We start from the raw sequence: 16,097 nt of genomic DNA, 5'->3' as shown, positions 1-16,097 counted from the left end.
GAGTCATAATAGTTGGAGATGCGCTGCTTGTATGCGACATTCCTCAAGTGAGCTTGGTTTCTGTGTTCCTCGACTAAATCCAAGTTGAGGGTGAGTTGTTTGTCATTTTCACTTTGAATGTAGTTCTGGACTCGAAATGTTGCTTGCTCGAGCTCAACAGGGACAACCGCCTCTGTGCCAAAGGCAAGTGAGAATGGAGTTTCTCCTGTTGAAGTCCGATATGAAGTGCGATATGACCAAAGAACTTGGGGTACAAATTCTGGCCAACAGCCTTTAGCTTTGTCCAAGCTGGTTTTCAAAGTGCGCTTGATTATTTTGTTGATGGCCTCAACTTGTCCATTAGACTGGGGATGAGCTGGAGAGGCAAAGCATAAGTTGATGTTGAACTTAGAGCAGAACAACCTGAACTTCTTGTTGTCAAACTGTCGCCCATTGTCAGTGTATCGCATTGGGAATGCCGAATCTACAAAGGATGTTCTTCCACACGAAGTCTTCTATCTTTGCCTCAGTAATGGTTGCCAAGGGTTCTACTTCGGCCCACTTTGTGAAGTAGTCCACTGCAACGACTGCGTAACAGACTTTGCCCTTCCCTGCTGGCATTGGGCCGATCAAATCAAGTCCCCACTGGGCGAAGGGCCAAGGGCTGATCATAGGAGTAAGAGGCTCTGGAGGGGAATGAGGAATAGTCGCATATCGTTGACATTTGTCACATGAGCGGGATACTTTGATGGCATCCTGGTGGAGTGTTGGCCAGTAATATCCTTGGCGAAAAGTCTTGTGTGCTAGGGACCGAGATCCAGCATGATCTCCACAGACTCCCTCATGTATTTCCCGAAGGACGATTTCCGCCTCGGCAGGCGTAAGACACCTTAAGTATGGCAGGCTAAAACCTCGCTTATAGAGTTGATCATTGATGATCAGGTAGCGGGTAGACTTGTATCGAATTTGCTTAGTCTGGACTTTATCATTTGGGAGGGTGCCATGAGCAAGGAAATTATAGATCGGGGTGATCCAACTATCCCCCTGTTGTAAGTTGCATACTTCTGCGGCCATGGTGCTTGGCGTTGCCAACAGTTCGACATGAATTTTTCTTCCAATCTTGTCTTCCACAGCTGAGGCGAGGCGAGCCAGGGCGTCTGCATGACTGTTTGCCGCTCGAGAAACTTGGGTGATCTGGTAGTGGAAGTGCTTGAGCAAAAGTTGTGTTTGCGCAAGATATGCTGCCATGGAGCTGTCCTTAGCATCAAAGTTGTTGGTAACCTGGTTGACCACTAATTGGGAGTCACTGAAAATATCAATTTGTTTAACCCCGAGGTGTTTGGCCAAACGTAATCCTGCTAGAAGGGCTTCATACTCGGCCTCATTGTTTGATGCCTTGAATTTGAAACGAATAGCATACTCCATTGCTACTTTGTCGGGCGTAGTCAAGACTAGTCCCGCTCCACAGCCCTGTTGGTTGGATGAGCCATCAACATACAGACTCCATGCTGAGGTCGTTGATTCTACTTTCTGAGCTTCCGATGGTAATGAAGCTACTGCTTCAGGTGTAGAAGCAATGTCAACAGGATATGTGAAGTCGGCGATGAAATCTGCTACTGCTTGACCTTTTTCGGCTGGTTTTGGTTGGTAGGAGATGTCAAACTCACCCAATGCTATCGCCCATTTGATCATTCGTCCAGACGTGTCAGGACTCTGGAGTATCTGTCGAAGAGGGTGATTGGTAAGCACGATGATGGCGTGTGCTTGGAAATAAGGGCGAAGTTTCCGAGCAGACATGACCAATGCTAGAGCTAATTTCTCAATGTTGGAGTATCGTGTCTCCGCATCTTGTAGGGCCTTGCTAGCGTAGTAGACGGGCCGTTCGACACCACTGTCCATTCGAATAAGAACAGAACTGACTGCTGAAGCCGAAACCGATAGATAGATGATGAGAGTGTCACCAACTTCTGGTTTGGAGAGCAGAGGGGCTTTACTCATGTACTCTTTGAGGTTCCTGAATGCCTTGGCACATTCCTCCGTCCATGTAATGTACTTCTTATTTCCCTTGAGTGCTTTGAAGAAAGGAGCACATCTGTCTGTGGCCTTAGAGATGAATCTGGTTAAGGCTGCCACCTTGCCAGTAAGGCTTTGGATGTCTTTTGAAGTTATTGGCTCTTTCATGTCGAGGATTGCTTTGATCTTTTCAGGGTTAGCTTCAATGCCTCGTTGGCTAATCATGAAGCCTAAGAATTTGCCAGAGCCCACGCCGAAGGCACATTTGTTGGGGTTCAACCTCATTCGATACCTCTTTAGAATGGTGAAAGTTTCAGATAGGTTGGTGATGTGTTGGTCAGCATGTTTGCTTTTGACTAGCATATCATCAACGTAAACTTCCATGTTCTTCCCAATTTGTTCGGCGAACATTGAATTGACCAGTCTCTGATAAGTTGCTCCTACATTCTTTAGGCCGAAAGGCATGACTTTATAGCAATATAGTCCCCTGTCAGTAGTGAAGGCCGTGTGTTCTTGGTCTGAGGGGTTCATGAGGATTTGGTTGTATCCTGAATAAGCGTCCATAAAGCTCAAGAGCTCACACCCTGCCGTAGAGTCTATAAGCCTGTCAATAAGAGGAAGAGGGAAACTATCTTTCGGACACCCTTTGTTTAGGTCGGTGTAGTCAACACACATCCTCCACAAGACCTTTTGAAGCGAAAGACTTTCTTTGGTCGGATTTTTCCTAACAAGGACCACATTTGCTACCCATGTCGGGTAATTGACTTCGCGGACAAAGCCTATGCCTTTGAGTTTTTCAACTTCTGCTTTCATTGCCTCGTATCGTTCAGCGTCATAAGATCTTCGCTTCTGTCTCACCGGCTTGATCTTGGGGTCAATACTCAAACGATGACAGATGACATCGGGAGAGATGCCTGGCATGTCCTCGTATGACCAGGCGAAGACTTCAGTGTTCTCTTTCAAAAAAGATATCAATGCTAACCGAAGGGGTGGTGACAATGTGGTGCCAATATTCACCATGCGGTCTGGATGATCTATTGAGATAGGTACCTTCTCCAACTCTTCAGCAGGTTGGGCTTGCTGGGTGAAAGAGTCATCTCGAGGATCATCGGGTTGATTGTTGCTATCAGGAAGATCCAAGTTCGCTTCATCTAGGCTGGTCTTTGTGACTTGGTCATGTACAGACAGGGTTTCCTTGGGTCCGGGCAAGTGTTGTTGCTTAACTGAAGTGTTGTAACATGATCGTGCACTAAGCTGATCTCCTCTGATGTAGCCGTTGCCATGGAGGGTTGGAAATTTCATCAACAGCATATGCGTGGATACCATAGCCTTGAGATCATTGATGCCTGTGCGCCCAAAGATGACATTGTATGCCGTTGGGCAGTCAACCACTAGGAAGTTAGTGGTAATGGTAGCCGTGTAAGGGCCTGTACCAATAGTAAAGGGTAAATGTATGCTCCCTAAGGGTTGCACGATATCACCGGAGAAGCTTATCAGAGGAGAAATCGAGCGATCGAGCAAGTGTTCAGCTACACTGAGTGCCCTGAAAGCTTCGGCAAACATGATATTGACCGAAGCCCCTGTGTCTACGAGGATTCGTCGAACATCAAAGTTGGCTATGTGAGCCTCCACGATCAATGGGTCGTTATGAGGGTAGATGATGCCTCTTTCTTCCTCAGGGTAGAAACATATCGGATCCCAGTTAGGCTTTTGATACTTCCCTCCCCTGATGTCTTCCACGTGAAACACTCGGTGACTAGGCCTCAGAATTCGTTCACTGTTTTTCATGGCCCTATTGGAAGATTCAGATATGGGTGTGCCGCCGCTTATGGAATATATGACATTCACCTGGCGTTGGTTACGGTTATCCCTTTGAGGGTGAAGAAGGAATTGATCAATTTTTCCTTCTCGTGCCAAAGCTTCAATACGATCACGGAGGATGATACATTTCTCGCTATCATGGCCGTTATGCTCATGGTAGCAACAAAACATGCCCGCGTTATTCGGGGGTGTGTAATCTGGGTGCCTCGGCTTTGGCTTTGGTATCAGGTGAGCTATGCCGGGGTAAATGGCCGCGCATGTGGCATTCAAGGGCGTGTATGTCTCATACCTTGGGGTAGGGGGTATCTTGACGCGGGTTTGACCCACTGCATTGACTGCCTGGGGGCGAGCGTTATTGTGGCGATACCCTTGGTTATCGGGATAGTGTCCCTTACTCTTTTTACTGAAAGGAGAGTGGTGAGGATGGAAATCCTTCCTCTTGCCTTGAAATTGATATGTCTGTTGATTCGGTGAAGCATTATGCAAGGCATGGGGAGGTGCCACTGCTGTTTGGGAAGTCGAGGTCTTCTCATTTAGGTGAGTCTGGCTTCCACCTCCCACTTGTTGATAAAGGATGGTTGTAGGGGGTTTCTCCTGATATGTCTTTGCCTCGGCGGAGGCATGGTTATAAGCCTGCGCCATCACCTCAGAGTAAGTCTTCCAAGTATTGGCATTGATCATGTATTTAAAGAAACAATCACGTAGGCCTGCCGTGAAGGCTTTGAGGGCAGTCTTGTCGTCTGCCTCGGCACACCGGGAGTATTCATGGCTGAAGCGGCCAGCATACATACGTAATGACTCGTCTGGCTTCTGGCGGATAGTGTACAAGTCATCTGCAGAGTGCAAGCGATCGGTTTGGAAAATGTGTTGGGAAACAAATAGTTTCCTCAATTCCTCAAATGAGTCTACCGTCTCAGGTGTAAGACGACAATACCAATTTAGAGCTCCACCAGAGAGGGTGGAGGGGAAGAGAAGACATCGCTCATCGTCGGTGTGCATCCGGTATGCCATGGTGGACTCAAAGAGGTTAAGGTGCTCAATCGGGTCCTCTTTTCCAGTATAAAGTTGCAAGCCAAGCTTTTGCTTTGTCTTTGCTTGAAGGGGGGTGTTGAGGATCCTCCTTGTAAGAGGGCCAGGCCTGGGTTGGTTCCAGTCAGGTATTTCAGCCTGACGTTCAGCCTTCAACTTGTTTACTTCCTTAAGAAGTTGTAGGACAAGGGGGTCCTGAGCGGAGTTATGTGTCACTGGAGCTTTCTTTCGTAAATCTCCATCTCCTATTGGAATTAGGAAGGTTTGATCAAGGGCATGTGATTTTTCCCTGGACTCGCTGTACTGGTTTCCAGGGTATGTCTGTCGGAACACCTCTGAGTCCCCTGTACCCTCATGTCTCTCTAGGACTTGTTGCCCCTTCCCCAAATTGGTGGCCGGCTTGGGCCGTGGCAGGGGACCGAGTCTCTCAGAAATCCTTGGGTCATTAATCTTTGAGCTTATATGGATGGAATTCTCTCAACGTTGCTTCAGGAAATCCCGACAATCGCGAAAGACGGCTTTCGATCCTTCTGCCCCTTCAGCAAAGAGGTGTCTCCCTCCACTTCTCATGGTTCGGGTCGAAGCAACTGGGTTAAGAGAAGCCTCATGTTGATTATCAAGTCGAGGGGTAATCTGTTCCCTATCAGGGATATCTATGTCGAATGCATGTGACCCTCCATGTTGGAGGGCACCCAGTTGATGGTTGACTTCCACGGGGGCAACAAGCTCGCGTGTCTGAGCTTGCCTAGCTTCGTGGAGTGTCTCGAAGAGCTTCTCATATTGCTCCTGGAGGACCTCATTCCTCATTGCTATCTTGTTGTTCTGAGCTTCCAACTCATCGACTTTAGCTTGAAGAAGAACTCGTTTTCCTTCCTTCTTTCGTTGTTTCGCACTATGTGCAAGGGGGGTGTCATTCTGTGTGATGTGGCTTCCTTCGCTTCCCATGTTGGAGAGGGATGCCTGATCAAAAGAAAGTGTACGAATGATAGAAACCAGCTTGACACAGTCGAGGAACACAGAAACCAAGCTCACTTGAGAAATGTCGCCTACAAGCAGCGCATCTCCAACTATTATGACTCTAGGGTCAAGCCTCGTTCTTTCAAAATAGGAGACTGGGTCTTAAAGAAAAGATTACTCTGCGACAGAGTCCCGAGTGAAGGCACACTTAGTCCAAACTGGGATGGACCGTATGAAGTCATTGGCATCAGTCGTCCTGGCTCTTACACACTTAGAAGCTCCGATGGCAAGACCCTTGGCCATCCATGGAACGCTGATCACTTGAAGTACTACTACAGATAGACTCACGATGTACAAGTGTTGAGCTATAGCCGTTCGGCATCCTATGTAATGAAGGCCATTTGGCAATGAATTCAATAAAGAGGTAATTTAGCCAACTCAGCCCTCACTCTTTTACATTCCTAGCAATGGAACACTCAAGTGTTGAAACCTCAAAGCAGATATATCCAACACGAAACAAAATCTCAGTATGTGTCGACAAGACTATACAAAGAAAGGAACAACCAAACAATGGCTTATATCCAAACAATAGATCTATTCATACATAGCCAAACATGCATTAATAATAGTGCAAACACTCATAAACACCTAAAATCCAAAACTCTCAAGCTTATAACATGGGCACATGTTATACACACATCAGACTACTACATCCAGAATACATGCAGATAGTAAAGACACTGCTATTCATTCTCATCTGAAGCCGAACCCCTGGCAGTATCACTCCGCGTCCTACCATCATCCTCTGCATCCCCAAGATCCTCTTCACCATGCTGAGTCTGTGCATCAGCACTACCTTCATTATCAGACTCATCTTCGCTGCTAGGATCAACAGCAAGGACAAATGTCTCGCCCTTTCGATGATGCTCATCTATATCTTCGTGGTATTTTCGAAGAATGCTCCCATCATCATAACGATCAAGGACGGCCATCCATTTCCTTTTTTCAAAGCGAGCTTCTTGAGCACAGTAGGGTTTAATAGCAAGATGAAAGGTCGAAGAACTTAAGTATTCTTGCACAGCAGCCTCCCTTTCAGTTGGAATGCTCTTCTCCAGTTCAGAAATCTCAACTAAGGCACCATCCAATTCTCCCCTAACCTTGGATACCTCCAAGGTAGCCACCTCCAACTGTTTTTTAGTTGCCTCAAGCAATTTCTTAAGCCTTAGGTTCTCACCATTTCGCCTTTTCAAGCTCTCCATGGTTTCGTCCTTCAGTTGGAGAGCTTGAGTCAAAAGTCCCTTATTCCTTCGGGCCTCGTCCACAAGCTGCTTATTCTCCTTCAGTTTTGCCTTGTACCGCTCAACCTCTTGCAGTCTGTCGTGATACTCGGCCATGACCTGCATGGCAAGACGATCATCACTACCTAAATAATGATAATAAAGAGGAAAAAGTAAGGAAATGACAAAGTAACACTCACATATGAAGACAGCTTCAACATCCGGTCGCAATCCGATTCATCCTTAGCTAAGGGCTCTCCGAGCTCATCGAAGGCGAATCGACGCCCTGCCAAGCAATTGTTGATATCCTCAAAATCCTTTGGCCGCGTGGCAACCCTCAAGTCCTTCCACGGGACACTGCCAGCTCTTTCCTTGCCTTTCCCCTCATGACGGGAACCAGGATCACTTTCCTGGACAGTGTGCTCCATAGTAAGAGGAGGAGGCAACAGTCGGCTCCCTTCTCCTGCAACTACGGCAGCAGCATTTTCAACGGCCTCGACTCCAGTCTTCCTAAAGGCAGGCCCCTTAAGGACCCCATCTCGGGACTTAGGTCTAACGGATGGTTCCCCTCGGAACTTATGAATTTTCTTATGCGGTAGGATGTCTTCCGAAGGAACTAACACTGGTGCTTTCCTTTTATTGGTGCTAGTCCCTGTTTTCTTGCTTACCTTCTCCACTGCATAAGGAAAATCAAAATAAGAAATACAACTTTCCAAATAAAGTAAGGAAAAGAGCAAAGTTTACATGAAGGATACAACTTACTCGATCGTCCCTGGCTCTCGGAAACTAAGGGTTGGAAACCGTACCGACGAAATAAGGGTCGTAGCTTGCTTAAGTGTCTATCCTCTTTGGGCACCCTCAACACCTTCTCTATGTCAGATAGCTCCTGCCCAAACAGTTTGATGGTGCCCCGCGTCACTACATGAAGCAAAGTGTTAGAAGCAAGAAAAGACCACAACAAATAGCAAATAGTACGAACGGTTGATACGTTACAACCTACAGTCTGGAAGTGAGTAAGCACACGTCGCTCAGGCGTGACACCCTTATCATACTCCCAATCATTATACAGAAAGCACCAACGGTTTTTCCATGTGTAGTATGCCTTTTTCTTACCATACACAATACGCTCTCTCTCACTCCGACATGCACACTCGGCATAACCAGTGCATGATTTTGCTGGGCGCATCTTGTAACAGTAACGCCACTGATGGAAGGAAGGCTCACACAACCCACACTCCATCCAAATGATATAAAATCCAATCAAAGTATCCCAGAAACCAGGATTGAGTTGCCCAGGTGCATATCCGATCAAAGATAACATCTTTTGCAACCACGGATGTAAAGGTAGTCTCACCCCTAAAGTCAGTAATATCTGGGTGTAGAACATAACATGACCCTGGGGAGGCTCAGAAGGCCATTCTTCATCATGTACCAAACGTATCCCTACACTACGAGGGATATTACATGACTGCCTTAGCGCCTCAACCTGCTTCTCATTATCTAACAAGTTATTCTTTAGATGGTCTGTTGTGAACTCAGAGCGAACTATGGGTATGGCATCAAAAACAACCCCCTCACCCAACGCCATGGAGGAAGAACTAGCAATAGCTAAAGTTTGACGGTTGGGAAGATCATCCAATGTTTCTCTAGTACAGGACTCTAACAAAGACCCTGAAGACTCCGACATTGCAGACTCAGACTTAGAGCTAAAGCTAGAAGAGCCCTCATCACTAGAACTTCCAGGCTCTGACATCTACAATAAGAAGAAACAAATTCTATCACTACATGCATGATCAAAACATAAGGAAGTTCCTATATTACCCACATGAAGATGGTGCAAAGCGATGCCGGAACCCTTCTCAATCAGAAAGCAATCCGTCTTCCACAGTCACTACAAAACAAGCAAATGAAGACCGTGTCAAGCGCCAAAAAAAAAAAAAAAAAAAAAAAACAGCTTCATCCAAAAAGCTTCACCCGAAAAGCTTCACCTCCAAAACTTCACCCAAAAAGCTTCATCCAAAAAGTTTCACCCCAAAAGCTTCACCTAAAAAAAGCTTCACCCAAAAAAAAAAAAAACTTCACCTCCAAAAAGCTTCACCTAAAAAAGCTTCACCCACAAAGCTTCACCTAAAAAGCTTCACCCACAAAGCTTCACCCAAAAAACTCCACCCGAAAAGCTTCACTTAAAAAAGCTTCACCTACAAAGCTTCACCTAAAAAAGCTTCACCTAGAAAGCTTCATCTACAAAGCTTCATCTACAAAGCTTCACCATCAAAGCTTCACCTACAAAGCTTCAACACCAAAGCTTCACCTACAAAGCTTCAACACAAAACCTTGCTCTAAATAAACAAATTTTGTTCACAAAACCCAAGATGCCCTTGAACTTGTACAAAAACACTTGGGTAAACATAAACATTTTGTGTTTTACACCCACAAGGGCCCAAAATCTTCCTTCTTATTTATTCACTTATATATGTTCCCAAACATATTATAATAGATCCAACAACAAGCCAAAGTCCTAGGTTTCTTAATGGACAAAAGTACAAGCAATTCATCAATAATGAAGGTGCTACAAAAATTGGAATCTGCCCCAAAATAGAAATCCAACCCAAGAGATTTTTTCTCTCTCTCCCTCTTCCGCCTCCTTTCATCTATCAAATTTCTGCAACCTCTGCTCTTCTCCAATGGAGCTGAATTTTGGACACCCTATAGTTTTTGAGCATATGAACAACTTTCAAGAAGGAACCATTTCTGTTTGAGCGACGGAAATTAAAGTGTTGAAGCTCCAAGCATGACAGTCGGATTCTTGCAGATTTCGAAGCTGCTGTGATGTTTCGAAGATCTGGAAATATTTAACCATTAGTTCATTCTGAATTTTTGATATGTTATGAAAGAGACGATGAGGAACAACTTCAATGAAGAAAGCATGCTGATCTGAACAATAGAAAATGGAGTTTCGAAGCTCACAACAAATCTGACGGGTTGACAGAAAAATAATAACCAGTCATTCATCATACCTGAATTTCTTGAGTTATACAGCTCCGAGGGATCTCAATTTTGGATATGTTGTAGTTCACAAGTTAAGGAACAACTTCAATGAAGAAAGCATGCTGATCTGAACAATAGAAAATGGAGTTTCGAAGCTCACAACAAATCTGACGGGTTGACAGAAAAATAATAACCAGTCATTCATCATACCTGAATTTCTTGAGTTATACAGCTCCGAGGGATCTCAATTTTGGATATGTTGTAGTTCACAAGTTAAGGAACAACTTCAATGAAGAAAGCATGTTGATCTGAACAATAGAAAATGGAGTTTCGAAGCTCACAACAAATCTGACAGGTTGACAGAAAAATAATAACCAGTCATTCATCATACCTGAATTTCTTGAGTTATACAGCTCCGAGGGATCTCAATTTTGGATATGTTGTAGTTCACAAGTTAAGGAACAACTTCGATGAAGAAAGTATGTTGATCTGAGCAAGAGAAAATGGAGTTTTTGAAGCTCACAACAAGTCTGACGCGTTGATATACAAATGACGAACAATCACTCATCATACCTGAATTTCTGGAGTTGTACTGCTCCGGTGGATCTCCAATTCGGATATGTTGTAGTTCACGAGCTAAGGAACAACTTTCATGAAGATGGTTTTGCGATTTGAGCCACAGAAAATGGTGTTATATTGAAGAGCTACCACTCCCTCTACGTAGACACCCTCCTTGGTTTACCTAGCTCCAACACCCACATTTCCTTCAACAAGACTGCAGCAAATCAGATTGTGAGGAAAGATGGCAATCTTTCCAGCCAAAAAGGAAAGGCAAAGCAAAAGAAAATTAAACACATTGATGGCATATTATGAAAGAAGAAAAGGAAAAGTAGTAAATGATGATGAAGTGTGGGAACAACATCATGACAAATGATGATGAGTCATGCTTTCCCCCCTCCTTGGATTCGGCTGAAAACATCCCCCTATTTGGATTCAGCTGAAAACATCCCACTCAGTCGACAAAAAAAAAAAAAACAAAAAAAACAAAAAAAGAAAAAAGGGCCTAGGCCTCCACTTCTTTGGGCCTAACACATCTTCATAACAAAAAAAACAATATATGAAGAAAGAGCCCTGGGTTACCACTTCGAAAAGAAACAAGTGAAGTTTTCCTACTCATGACATTGACTACTAGCTAGACACCTCATTCGGCAACTCTCTTCGCCTGAAGACTTGGGGGACTCCCACCATATGCTACTGCACCTTGATACTCGGCAGTCTCACAACCACTCAGTGACTTGGATTTTTCAAGTCTCCAACCGAGAAGTTTTCCTCACTCGGGAAATTAAGGGAACACTACCTCAAACTACATGCTTCACTCACAAAGCTTCAACAATACAGGTTTCAACAAAAGCAAAAATTCAAAGAACTTTATGAAGAAGGCTTTGGTGTATTTAACACAATATGTTGAAATGAAGCAAAGCTTATTTATTAATATTTTCGATAAGCCACAAATATGTACATATACATGAGTCAAAATAAACAAACAAAAGGGAGCCTTCACAAAGGTTGCTTAGACGAAGTCTCAGCAGTCGGTAGAGCCCCAGAAAGAGAAAGCACCGGATGGTGGTTATCCGGAACCTCAGTACTTGACAAAACCCCAGAAGGAGGAGGCATTGGAGGTTCATCATTTGAAGCTTCATTACCAGGTACAGCCCCAGAGGACGAATGCAATAAATGCCTTTGGAACAAACCCACAAACCGCTGATGATCAAGTAAAACCTTACCATCAGATTCCTTCATCTGGTCAAGCTTCCTCTTCATGTTTGTAGCATAGTCATGGGCGAGCCGGTGCAACTGCTTATTCTCATGCTTGAGCCCTCTAATCTCCTGTTTGAGACTCATCACTTCAGCAGCCAATGATTCAACTTGGCGGGTTCTAGCAAATAGGCGTTGGGCCATATTAGACACAGAACCTGCACACTGAACACTAAGAGCCAGAGAGTCCTTAACAGCCAACTCATCAGACCGTTTGGAAAGTAGTCTGTTATCTTTGGGAGTGACAAGGTTCCTGGCCACCACTGCAGCGGTCATATCATTCTTCATCACAGAATCCCCAACGGTAAGAGGACCAGTAGGGGATATGAAGGATGGGCGCCATATGTTGTCTGGAGAAGGCGTGGCTGTCTCTTCTCCAAGGTTCAAGTCAAAACGACGGTCGGAGGGTCCATACATTTTCAAATGTGTTGAAGAGGGAAGAGGTCAGACAAATCAAGATCTTAGAAGTGCAAGAAATGAGCTTCTACTGGTAGAGATTCAAGTGTGCTGTGGAACTTAATGCCAGCCTCTATAAAAATCTGCACTCGACGGAGCTTCAGAAATCGAAGAGGCGTTTGCTTTCTCAAAAGCTGAGCTGCTCAGAGACCACGAGGGCCGATCTCAGAAATCGAAGAAGCACCTGCTTTTTCAGCCTCGTCAGCACCTGTCACATGCACACTCAGCTTTGCGGAAATTACGGGCAATCTGTCGAAGATTTCTGGTGAAGTAGAAAGCACGTGAATATTACTGTTCAATCACCGCTCTCCATATGCACCATCAACTCCTCGGGTACCACATATAACTTTGTCAAAGATCTCTGACAAAGTTTAGGCACGAGAATTTCGAAGTTCCAGCTACCCTACTATTACCCATAAGGGTAAAGGAACAGCACCACTGCTTGACAACTGGAAAGTCCCTATATGTGTCGACCTCCGTGTTTTGCGGCAAGACAGGTTGGCAAGAACGTCCAACCTTTACTCACATTCGAGAAAAGACTCCCAACATAATTACTTTCTCAAAAACCGGAGTAGCACCGCTTTCCGAATCTCGAGAGTCAGATCCTCGACGGGATTGCTTGTTCGAAAACCGAAGAGGCACAACTCTCAGAACTTCGAGAGCCAGATTTCCTTAGATAAAGCTTGTCTGTAATCTTCACACGTAATATCAGCTTTCCAGATACCACATACCACTTTTTCAAAGTGCTCTGACAAAATTAAAACACGTGAAGCTGGCAGCTCCCACTACATTGCTGTGACCAAGAAGGGTAAAGGAATAGCATTACTACTTGTTATTGGGAAATCCCTATATACATTGACCTCCCTCCTCAACGGATAGGCAAACCTGCAAAAATGCTCAACCCTTTCTCGCATTCGAAAAGGCACCCTCAACATAACCTCTCGAAATACTCAGCTTTATTTCCCCCCGATAATACCTCAGCAAATAAGCCACACCAAGAACAAGAGTATCTCATATCATCAGGGTCGAAAGCAAGAGTATCCCATATCATGCTTTCTCCCTGTCTTTGTCTTTGTCCTTGTCCACACCTGCAGGACAAGGAGAAAGAGAGCAGTCAGTCGGAACCTGAAATCAAACCTCCAATTTGGAACTGACTGCCTGGAGCCTTTGCCTGGTTGCTTACTTAGCATTGCTCTCGAGTACTCATCCTCAACTGCTGTCAAGGTCACGAATTCCACCGGCAAATACCTCATGACAGTTGATCAGATATTGGCTCTTTACACTGAAGCTGCCAAGCGTGGATGAGTCACTATGAAGGAATGTTCTGAAGGACCATTTAAATGCAAAGGTTGCACACCACTTCTGCCATGCAAAAGATTGAAGCAGAAGGTTCAACGGTGGGCTGAAACAGATCACTACAGCACGACACCTTTCCATACCACATTCATTATTCCGTCAACAGCAAAAGTATCCCATATCATCAAGGTCGAACGTACTCTAGATTTGATGGACTTGTTTTGACCCTCAAATTTTTGAGTCGGCCTTATACTCTGAAGGGCACCAGAAAACCCTCCAGCACAGTTCAAGAATAAGCCTGTGGAAAGTTACTTCTTCAAAAGCAAAAGTATCTCATATCATCTCTTATCCATTTGCTTCTCCTTATCCTGGCAGTTGAATGAGAGACAAGGAGAAGGAGAACAATCAACCGGAAGCCGAAGTCAAACCTCTGATCCTGGGTTGCTTACTTGGAAGTTTGACTGCTTACCTTGTCTGTCACCTCTTTCGGCAGATCTCCTAGCTCGGCGACTTGGGGGACTCCTACTATAGGGTTTGTATCGCACTTGACCAAGCCCGAAACTACAAGTAAGCTTTAAAGTGAAATTGATACATTACCGTGTGCATCTTCATCAGCTAAATACACCATTCCCAAATGGAGGAAAGGTACTTCCAGAGAAGGGCAGATGAAGATCAGACCACACTTCGGTACTTAGAAGTTTCGTGATTACTCAAGGGATTGGATCTTGCAAGTCCCCAACCGAGGAGTTTCCCTCACTCGGGAACTTAGGGGAGCAATGTTTGTACCATACTTGACCAATCCCGAAACTACCGAGCACCGGCCAACGTTATACTGTCAAGGACCCAGAAGAGTTCCCCTCCGACCAGGAGGCCAATCACTACTCGACACGTGTCAAGATTAGAAGCCAATCAGAGCGCAGCACGTGTCGACATCAAGAACCAATCACAACATGACACATGTCAATGTGACAAAGCTACAAGTTTTTCTATAAATAGGGGTCATTCCCCCACAATATGGCCTAATGCCATTTGTGTTAAATCATTCACAAGAACTCACTAAATTGAGAGCTTGATCCTTTGTACTTGTGTAAGCCCTTCACTACTAATAAGAACTCCTCTACTCCGTGGACGTAGCCAATCTGGGTGAACCACGTACATCCTGTGTTTGCTTCTCTGTCTCTATTCATTTACGTACTTATCCTCACTAGTGACCGAAGCAACCAAGCGAAGGTCACAAAACCTGACACTTTCTGTTGTACCAAAGTCTTCGCTGATTTTGTGCATCAACGGTGAGGAGGCCCTTTTATAGAATAAGGGCTCCTCCCCTAATTACATATTTGCCCATTCCTTTATTACATAATTACATTTAAGTCCCTCGAGTATTTATACGAGGTCTAAATACGAGGTCCTAAATATGGTATAAACAGTAGTCCCCCAAGTCTTCAGTCAAGAGAGTCTTTTGGCTGGAGACTTGAAATTCAGTCCATGTGTGGGCCGAAGTAACTAGATATTGTCTTGAACTGATGCTCGATATGAGGCAGTGCTTAATCTGAAATGACGCTCAACTAGAAGTAGCACACGCTGTGAGGCTACTCGGCTTGTGGCTTATGTTGCCTTGGTTGGCTCAGCTTGTGGCGTTGAAGGTGAGGGAGTCCCTTTTATAGAATAAGGGTTCGCTCCTCAATACATGAATGATGAGCTAGAGTTGATGCTCTCTAATGATGGTGAGGGAGTCCCTTTTATAGAATAAGGGCTCGCTCCTCAATACATGAATGATGGGCTAGAGTTGATACTCTCTAATGATGGTGAGGGAGTCCCTTTTATAAAATAAGGGCTCACTCCTCAGTACATGAATAATGGGCTAGAGTCCCCCAAGTATTTTTTATAAGGCCCAGTTGAGGCCCAATATATGGTACATAATGTAGTCCCCCAAGTCTTCGGTCAATAGACGCTGTTGGCTGGAGACTTCAAATTCAATCCATGTATGGGCTGAAATGGCGGTTGTTCGGAGGCGGTCTTTGTAGACCATGCACTGAAGCTTTGTAGGTGAAGCTTTGCAAGTGAAGCTTTGAAGCTGGAGCTCTGTAAATGAAGCTTTTGAAGCTAGAGCTTTTGTAAATGAAGCTTTTGAAGTTGGAGCTCTGTAAATGAAGCTTTTGAAGCTAGAGCTTTTGTAAATGACGTTTTTGAAGCTAAGGCTTTGTAAATGAAACTTTTGAAGTTGATTGTCATGAGTGATGCTCATGAATGTTTAATTGACATGAGTGATGCTCATGAATGTTTGATTGACATGAGTGATGCTCATGGATGTTAACATGAGTGATGCTCATGAATGTTTATGTATGATTGATATGAGTGATGCTCATAAATGTTTATGTATGATTGACATGAGTAATGTTCATGTATGATTTGAAGTACTGGGCGTACTTTTAATCACCTGGTTGGTGGCATAAAGGAGAGTGCGGG

At 44.6% G+C, this 16,097-nt stretch overlaps 2 protein-coding genes and 1 long non-coding RNA gene across 5 annotated transcripts in view; 1 reads left to right on the top strand and 2 right to left on the bottom strand.

Moving 5' to 3' along the window:
* Window positions 1-16,097, top strand: part of LOC114819171 (protein ENDOSPERM DEFECTIVE 1-like) — a 35,716-nt gene that overhangs the window by 12,381 nt on the left and 7,238 nt on the right. The window lies entirely within an intron of this gene.
* On the bottom strand, window positions 6,348-8,594 carry LOC139196603 (uncharacterized). The gene is made up of 3 exons (XM_070822919.1): window positions 7,839-8,594; window positions 7,277-7,752; window positions 6,348-7,196 (listed from the first exon to the last, which is right to left on the bottom strand). Exons 1-3 carry the CDS (start codon window positions 8,461-8,463, stop codon window positions 6,543-6,545), a joined length of 1,755 nt encoding a protein of 584 aa, XP_070679020.1. The 5' UTR covers window positions 8,464-8,594; the 3' UTR covers window positions 6,348-6,542.
* LOC139196605 (uncharacterized) lies at window positions 9,781-10,377 on the bottom strand. The gene is made up of 3 exons (XR_011581689.1): window positions 10,275-10,377; window positions 10,094-10,191; window positions 9,781-9,918 (listed from the first exon to the last, which is right to left on the bottom strand). It is a non-coding gene; the product is annotated as an uncharacterized lncRNA (long non-coding RNA).

The sequence above is a fragment of the Malus domestica genome, chromosome 05, assembly GCF_042453785.1.
Source record: "Malus domestica chromosome 05, GDT2T_hap1".
Lineage (NCBI taxonomy): Eukaryota > Viridiplantae > Streptophyta > Magnoliopsida > Rosales > Rosaceae > Malus > Malus domestica.
This window is presented reverse-complemented; position numbering and strand designations above follow the sequence as displayed.